Source organism: Oncorhynchus mykiss, chromosome 23 (genome assembly GCF_057628025.1).
Source record: "Oncorhynchus mykiss isolate SJ-2025 chromosome 23, ASM5762802v1, whole genome shotgun sequence".
NCBI lineage: Eukaryota > Metazoa > Chordata > Actinopteri > Salmoniformes > Salmonidae > Oncorhynchus > Oncorhynchus mykiss.
In genome coordinates this window covers 39,177,069-39,184,904 of record NC_143044.1, presented here as the reverse complement: position 1 = coordinate 39,184,904, position 7,836 = coordinate 39,177,069, and the positions used below count along the sequence as shown (strand labels likewise).

The following is a 7,836-nucleotide window of genomic DNA, read 5'->3' as shown; positions in this document are numbered from 1 at the left end:
CCTAGTTGCCTTCTGCCTGTGGTCACTTGGCGGGATATGAAATATTATTGAAAAAACAAAGCTGCGAAATAATAATAAAAATAATAGTAACAATAATAATAATCACAACAACAACAATAAAAATAATAATAACACTAATAATAATAATAACAATAACAACAATAATATAACAAATATGTGTAATAATAGCACACTTTTCAAAACATTTTAAAAAGCTCTCTTAAAAACCTTCAGCCAATGTCACAGACAAAAGTATTGAAATTAATGTTATATAAAATAAACTACAGAATAAAGTTGGCTGTTATTGCATTTAAAAGGTACTTTTTATTGAATAGAAACCTCCACTGAGTTCTGAAAGAGGCCTATTCATAGTAGCCCACTCACTGTGGCCATCAGTCAGAGCAATAGTTAGAGAATGCCGATGGGTTTGGAAGCTCTAGAGCCAGCCGTCATTCATTTCCATAGCAACTCCCCCTGTCAAAGCAGTAAAACCTGGAGGGTACCAAAAAAAGAGGGAGAGAAAAAAAAGATAGAACGAGAAAAAAGGACCCAGGTGGTTAGTCACTAGCTCTGGACGTAGTTTTGAGTCTAACAGTAAGTACTATAGTGTGGAACTTCAGAGAAGAAGAATGACATGGATCTTTACCACTGGAAAGCTGAATGATTATTGGTCAAATGATGTCTTTTTTCCAGGGTGTTTTAGCAGTGTATTTTTGTGGCTTGGCACACAGGGATATTTGTTAGTGTTGTTGACATGTAGGCCAGTCCTAACTAAAGGGAGTGAGGGGCTGAGCTGTGGGAATGAAAACTGTAGCAACTGTGACCTCATGACAATTGACAACAGAGCAGTGAAATATGGTGAGTTAAAATATATAAATCTAATTTATAATGATGAGTGACTTTCTGGATGAAATATGGATTAGGATTTTCAAGAACAACTTTGTGTCGAGAGAGCTACAGGTATCCAAAAAACTTAAGAGGTCGTAGAAAAGGAACACAGATTATTATATATTTTTTTTAAATAAGGTATGTGGTTGAAGAATTTGTGCACTGGAGTGACTGGACCTGGCAATTTGTCAACCATGTAAACATTTTGGGGAGATTTGATTGTTCCTGTTTAATGTATTATGTTTTATTATAACAGAGTGGCTTTGATTTTACTAACTTACTGCTATTCACATTACTTTGATTTAGTTACCTAAAGTACAACTATCTTATTTCCTAACTAACTTATCGTGTGCGTGCGTGTGTGCGTGCGTGTGTGCGTGTGTGTGTGTGTGTGTGTGTGTGTGTGTGTGTTTCAGAGTGGGGGTTACGACGTGGACCTGTTTGTGGACGGTCCAGACTATGACCTGCTCTGCACCATCTGTAGAGCTGTCCTGAGGTGTCCTGTCAGAGTGGCCTGTAACCATGTCTTCTGCAAGACCTGCATCCTACAGTGGCTCAGGAGGTACAGTACACTGGGTCATGTCCTCAGTTTAGGACACACTGTAGATAGAAGGAATATTGTAACCATAAGTGGTTATTCATTAGAAAAGACAGTAGCTCTATTATTATGAAAGGTAGGAAGAAACATCTCACTGGACACACACCGGTTGAATCAACGCTGTTTCCATGTCATTTCAATTAAATGGAACCAACATGGAATAGACGTTGAATTGACGTCTGTGCCCAGTGGGATGTGTTTCTAGAACACAAGATTCTGATTTTGGTACGTTTTCACAGTGCTGAAAGATGATTACCAACTAGTTTCTTCAGGTTTTCGACTGTAGAAATGATCCTTTCAAAGTGTAAAATGAATGTTATTGATTCAATTCAGCTCTCTTCTCTAGACAGGAGACATGTCCCTGCTGTAGGAACACTATCAGTCCCAGCTTTATGTTCGTCATGTACAAATTGAGTAAAACTATCAGCCGCCTCAGGATTAAGGTGAGTTATGTGAGACTGAAAAACAGCTTCTATCTCAAGGCCATCAGACTGTTAAACAGCCACCACTAACATTGAGTGGCTGCTGCCAACACACTGACTCAACTCCAGCCACTTTAATAATGGGAATTGATGGGAAATTATGTAAAATATATCACTAGCCACTTTAAACAATGCTACCTAATATAATGTTTACATACCCTACATTATTCATCTCATATGTATACGTATATACTGTACTCTATATCATCTACTGCATCTTTATGTAGTACATGTATCACTAGCCACTTTAACTATGCCACTTTGTTTACATACTCATCTCATATGTATATACAACACTCAATACCATCTACTGTGTCTTGCCTATGCCGCTCTGTACCATCACTCATTCATATATCTTTATGTACATATTCTTTATCCCCTTACACTTGTGTCTATAAGGTAGTAGTTTTGGAATTGTTAGCTAGATTACTTGTTGGTTATTACTGCATTGTCGGAACTAGAAGCACAAGCATTTCGCTACACTCGCATTAACATCTGCTAACCATGTGTATGTGACAAATAAAATTTGATTTGATTTTATCACAGCCTGATGTTGCTAAGTGTTTCTATTACAAAGTAATGGAGTTCATTTTTCTCTGTAAGCAATGTGTGAGGGCCACATAGTGGCAAGGAAATTGGATGTTTCAAGCATAGAGGAACTTTCCCTGTCTCATATGTCATCATGCTTCTCATATTGAATAATTTATTTCTTCATAGATCATTCAAACAACCTTCGGCAATCTTTGACTTTCCCACACTCTTCCACTTCTTCTCCTCTCTTCTCTTCACTCTTCTCTCTCTTCTCCTCTCCTCTCTTCTCCCCTCTTCTCTCTCTCCTTCCCTCTCCGCTCATCTCTGCTCTACCCCTCTCACTCTCCCCTGTAGTGTAACAACGAGGGATGCTCAGCCACTTTCCCTCTGTCTGAGGAGTTCCTCCATAGTTCCTCCTGCCAGTTCCAGAGGGTCCCATGCCCCCACCAGGGCTGTGGTTCCTTGGTGCCCCGCTCAGCCCTGGAGGTCCACTCACAGCACTGCCAGCACTGGAGCCAGCTCTGCCCCATGGGCTGTGGTACTCTGCTCACACAGGCCACCCAGCCCCAGCACAACTGCTTCAGGTGGGTGGATGTTAAAACACTGGGAGTGGGTGGGTGTTAAAACACTGGGAGTGGGTGGGTGTTAAAACACTGGGAGTGGGTGGGTGTTAAAACACTGGGAGCGGGTGGGTGTTAAAACACTGGGAGCGGGTGGGTGTTAAAACACTGGGAGCGGGTGGGTGTTAAAACACTGGGAGCGGGTGGGTGTTAAAACACTGGGAGCGGGTGGGTGTTAAAACACTGGGAGCGGGTGGGTGTTAAAACACTGGGAGCGGGTGGGTGTTAAAACACTGGGAGCGGGTGGGTGTTAAAACACTGGGAGCGGGTGGGTGTTAAAACACTGGGAGCGGGTGGGTGTTAAAACACTGGGAGCGGGTGGGTGTTAAAACACTGGGAGCGGGTGGGTGTTAAAACACTGGGAGCGGGTGGGTGTTAAAACACTGGGAGCGGGTGGGTGTTAAAACACTGGGAGCGGGTGGGTGTTAAAACACTGGGAGCGGGTGGGTGTTAAAACACTGGGAGCGGGTGGGTGTTAAAACACTGGGAGCGGGTGGGTGTTAAAACACTGGGAGCGGGTGGGTGTTAAAACACTGGGAGCGGGTGGGTGTTAAAACACTGGGAGCGGGTGGGTGTTAAAACACTGGGAGTGGGTGGGTGTTAAAACACTGGGAGTGGGTGGGTGTTAAAACACGGAGTGGGTGGGTGTTAAAACACTGGGAGCGGGTGGGTGTTAAAACACTGGGAGCGGGTGGGTGTTAAAACACTGGGAGCGGGTGGATGTTAAAACACTGGGAGCGGGTGGGTGTTAAAACACTGGGAGCGGGTGGGTGTTAAAACACTGGGAGCGGGTGGGTGTTAAAACACTGGGAGTGGGTGGGTGTTAAAACACTGGGAGTGGGTGGGTGTTAAAACACTGGGAGTGGGTGGGTGTTAAAACACGGAGTGGGTGGGTGTTAAAACACTGGGAGCGGGTGGGTGTTAAAACACTGGGAGCGGGTGGGTGTTAAAACACTGGGAGCGGGTGGATGTTAAAACACTGGGAGCGGGTGGGTGTTAAAACACTGGGAGCGGGTGGGTGTTAAAACACTGGGAGCGGGTGGGTGTTAAAACACTGGGAGCGGGTGGGTGTTAAAACACTGGGAGCGGGTGGGTGTTAAAACACTGGGAGCGGGTGGGTGTTAAAACACTGGGAGTGGGTGGATGTTAAAACACTGGGAGTGGGTGGATGTTAAAACACTGGGAGCGGGTGGATGTTAAAACACTGCGAGTAGGTGGATGAGGTGGGACAGAATGGATGTAGCGTTTGTATTTTGAATTTAGAAGCATGCCTCACTTTATTTATTTTGTAGTAGATTAGGTGAGTTTTCTATCCTGGAATCCAAACTGAACATTACTGAAAAGGAAAGGAAGTGGAACAATATTCAGTTTGCATTCCAGGCTAGAATTTCCCCTTTATAATGCTCTGAGTCGACAGTCAAGTCAGAAGAAGGAATTCCCGTCGACCACGGCCACAAATTGGGGGAAACAAACATTATTTCCCATTGACCCCCATTGTAAAATAATCAACTTTGTAGATTTTTTGTTATACAAAAATAACAAAACATGTTGAAAAGCTGCTTTGTTGTTCAATGTACATGTAACCAGGTCAAAAATCCCAACCTGTGGTTCCAATGCTCCCACGTAGGGGAATAGAGCCTGTGGCTTCAGGTGGTGTGGTGTGGGAGAGTGGGAATTGCGGGGACCGGTGTCCTAGTAGGGTACATGTAGCTATGTGTGTAGAAAACATTTCATTACAGGTAAGACATTTAAGTTGTTTAGTACAGTCCGTTTGTAACTCAACTCACTACTTTATAGTCTGTTTGTTTGTTTGTGTAGTTGGTCTTGGCTAGCTTAATGTTCTGGTTGGTAGCAAGCTTAGCACTCACTCACAAGTGGCTGCTAGCACTGTCATGAAAAGGGGCATGAGGGAAGCCCTACTATATTAAGTTTTTCTAAGTAGTGAGAGAGCTCTGGAGCAGGTAATAGTTATCTATGTTGTACTTTAGATATGTTGTACTTTCTTAAATGTAGTTTTGTAATTGCCTAAAACAAGCAGACAACAAGAACATTGTGTTTGAAAAAGGTCACGTTTTTAATGTGAGCCAACGGGGTAACCTAGGTAATCACAGATTGTCTTCCCCCAAGGGGGAGCCACAACATTCTATCTAATACCGATTGGGAGTATTTACAAATTCTCTAAGTAAAGCTCAGTATCAATGCATGAATCCCCTATGATGATAATGATGGTTACCCCAGGCAGCTGAGGCAGCATGTGGAGGCCCAGAGGCAGAGTCACAGAGCCATCGCTAGCGCCCTCCGGAGAAAGATGGGGAGAATGCAGACCGCCATGACACACGTCAGGAGGCAGGTGGCGCTCATCTGTGAGAGCCTAGAGGTCATGGGAGAGGAGGAGGCGGAGGGGGAGGAGGGTGGAGAGGTGTATGAGGGATATGGAGAGGGGGAGACAACAGGGGAGAGTAACACGAGCAGCAGTAGCAGCAGCTCTTGAGATGGGTACAGGTTTTTATTTTTTTATTTTTCACAAATTATTAATAAAGTTTTATGTGACATAATGGTTTTTATATCAAATCTGTTTATGCGAAAATGTGAAAATGAAAGAGGTTTTGGATTTTAATGAAACTGTTAATTTCATTTTGGTGTATTTTGTAAATTCTGCAAATGTATTCTTCTGGATTGTTTTCTTTTCAGAATGTTTTTATTAGGTTGATTATTGTATTTCGGCAAAACCAAATCTCAAATGATTAAAAACATGACAAAAACACTTCCTCATGTCATGGTTTTATTCAATGATTGTTTTCATTTTCATGTATTAAATATGGACTGTGAACTGTAAACAATTAAAACAGCAAGGAAACTCACACCTCATTACTGTTCCTCACATGTAAACATTGACCAAAGGTATGACTTCGGTTGAAGTTCTGTAATATAAAGTATCCCACTACATTTGGTGACACATCTACTTGTAGTGCTATGAGAACTTCAAGGGTGTCATAGCGTCATTGGGCCACAGGGAGGCACTAGTCCAACTCTGTAGTAGTATTGTCCTGGGAGATCCTCTCAATCGACTCCATGGAGGAGTGGTCTGATGACTGGGACGGACACTGCTGGGCCGCTGGAGGACCGTCCATCCCAGAATGCATCAGAGAAAGGTAGATGTCATCCATGTTGGCAACACAAACACATTCTGGAATGGAGGGAAGATAGGTTCATTGTTTTATTTGGGGTAGATTGTCTTACTTTGGATTTGTGGGGAAGGTGAGGGAGGGAGGAAGGGGGGGGAGAGGAAAAGAGGAAGAGATAGATGAAAAAAGACAAGGGAGGGCGAGAGGTGAGAGATACAAGGGTAGACAAGGTGAGGGAGGTGAGCGAGAGAGAGGATAGAGAAGTCTAACCTGGAACTCATCCTGCAGCCTCTTCTCAATCCACTCAGTCACGTGACAGAAGGTGACCTCCCTCTCCCCCAACTTGGGTCTGACATGCAGGTCCAGCTTGGGAGGTACACAGAAACTGTACCTGGATAAAATATATATATATATATACACACACACACACACAGACACACACACACATACACAGACACACACAGGATCATCAATAAATACATAGAGCCAGTAATCATTTGGCCGGCCTTTTACTCTAATTGACAACAAAATACTTGTCTTTCATCCTGAAGATGCAAGTACGTAAATGAATAAATAGAGTGAAGCTGAATGAATACGGACTAGGTTGTTTCAGGGCAGCGCCATAGAGTATATCTGAGTGTGGGCCAAACCATATTCTATCAGCAGGGGGAGGGGGGATGTTGAGTGTGGGCCATACCATATTGTACAAATAGGGGGAGGTGGGATATTGAGTGTGGGCTGTACCATATTCTATCAGTAAGGGGGGGAAGGGATGTTGAATGTGGGCCGTACCATATTCTATCAGTAAGGGGAGGAGGGATGTTGAATGTGGGCTGTACCATATTCTATCTGTAGGGGGAGGAGGGATATTGAGTGTGGGCCATACCATATTCTATGATTAGGTGGAGGAGGGATATTGAATGTAGAGCCATACCCATAGAGGATGATAGAGGTCTCTAGTGGCCAAAAGGTCATATTAGCATGGGCAGAGCCATTGAGGGCTTTCATGATTTTAATGTAGTCAACTGGGTGGGACTTCCAACTTCATTGGCTTATCCCTCCTGGTGGCCCTGTTGGAGTCATGTCCAACCGGGTCATCAACAGGGATCAGCCAATCGTGAAGAAGAAAATTGACTACCTCAAAATTGGTGCTGCCTATGCTGTCACAGACGCTATAATGGCACAGATACAAAGATCAGTCCTCTATCTATCTCTAAGGCCGTACCATATTTTATCAGTAGGGAGAGGAGAGATGTTGAGTGTGGGATACTCTATCAGTAGGGGGAGGAGGGATGTTGACAGCCAGTATTCCAGAAAGCTCCTGAACCTCCACTGCCAGCAGCAGGGGCGTGTTGGACATCTCCTCAATCTTCTTTTTGATTAACTCATTCTCTTTCGCCTTCTGGAAGTACTTAGACTTTGCAATTTTGTCGACAAATCTCAAAATCCACCTGCCTGTCTTCCCGCCACCAGCAGAAACCCTGCAGAGGGGAGGAGGAGAGGGGAAGAGAGAGGGATAATGTTTACCGTGAATGCAGTCTCCGCTAACACAGGAACATTGCCTTAAAATATCAATCGGGCTTTAACAAGGA

General features: G+C 43.8%; 1 protein-coding gene across 1 annotated transcript; it reads left to right on the top strand.

Annotated features, from left to right (window-relative positions):
* Window positions 1-394: 394 nt before the first annotated feature.
* On the top strand, window positions 395-5,881 carry rnf151 (ring finger protein 151). Its single transcript, XM_021581472.3, has 5 exons — window positions 395-858; window positions 1,305-1,450; window positions 1,833-1,929; window positions 2,854-3,083; window positions 5,358-5,881. Exons 1-5 carry the CDS (start codon window positions 856-858, stop codon window positions 5,608-5,610), a joined length of 729 nt encoding a protein of 242 aa, XP_021437147.1. The 5' UTR covers window positions 395-855; the 3' UTR covers window positions 5,611-5,881.
* Window positions 5,882-7,836: the final 1,955 nt, after the last annotated feature.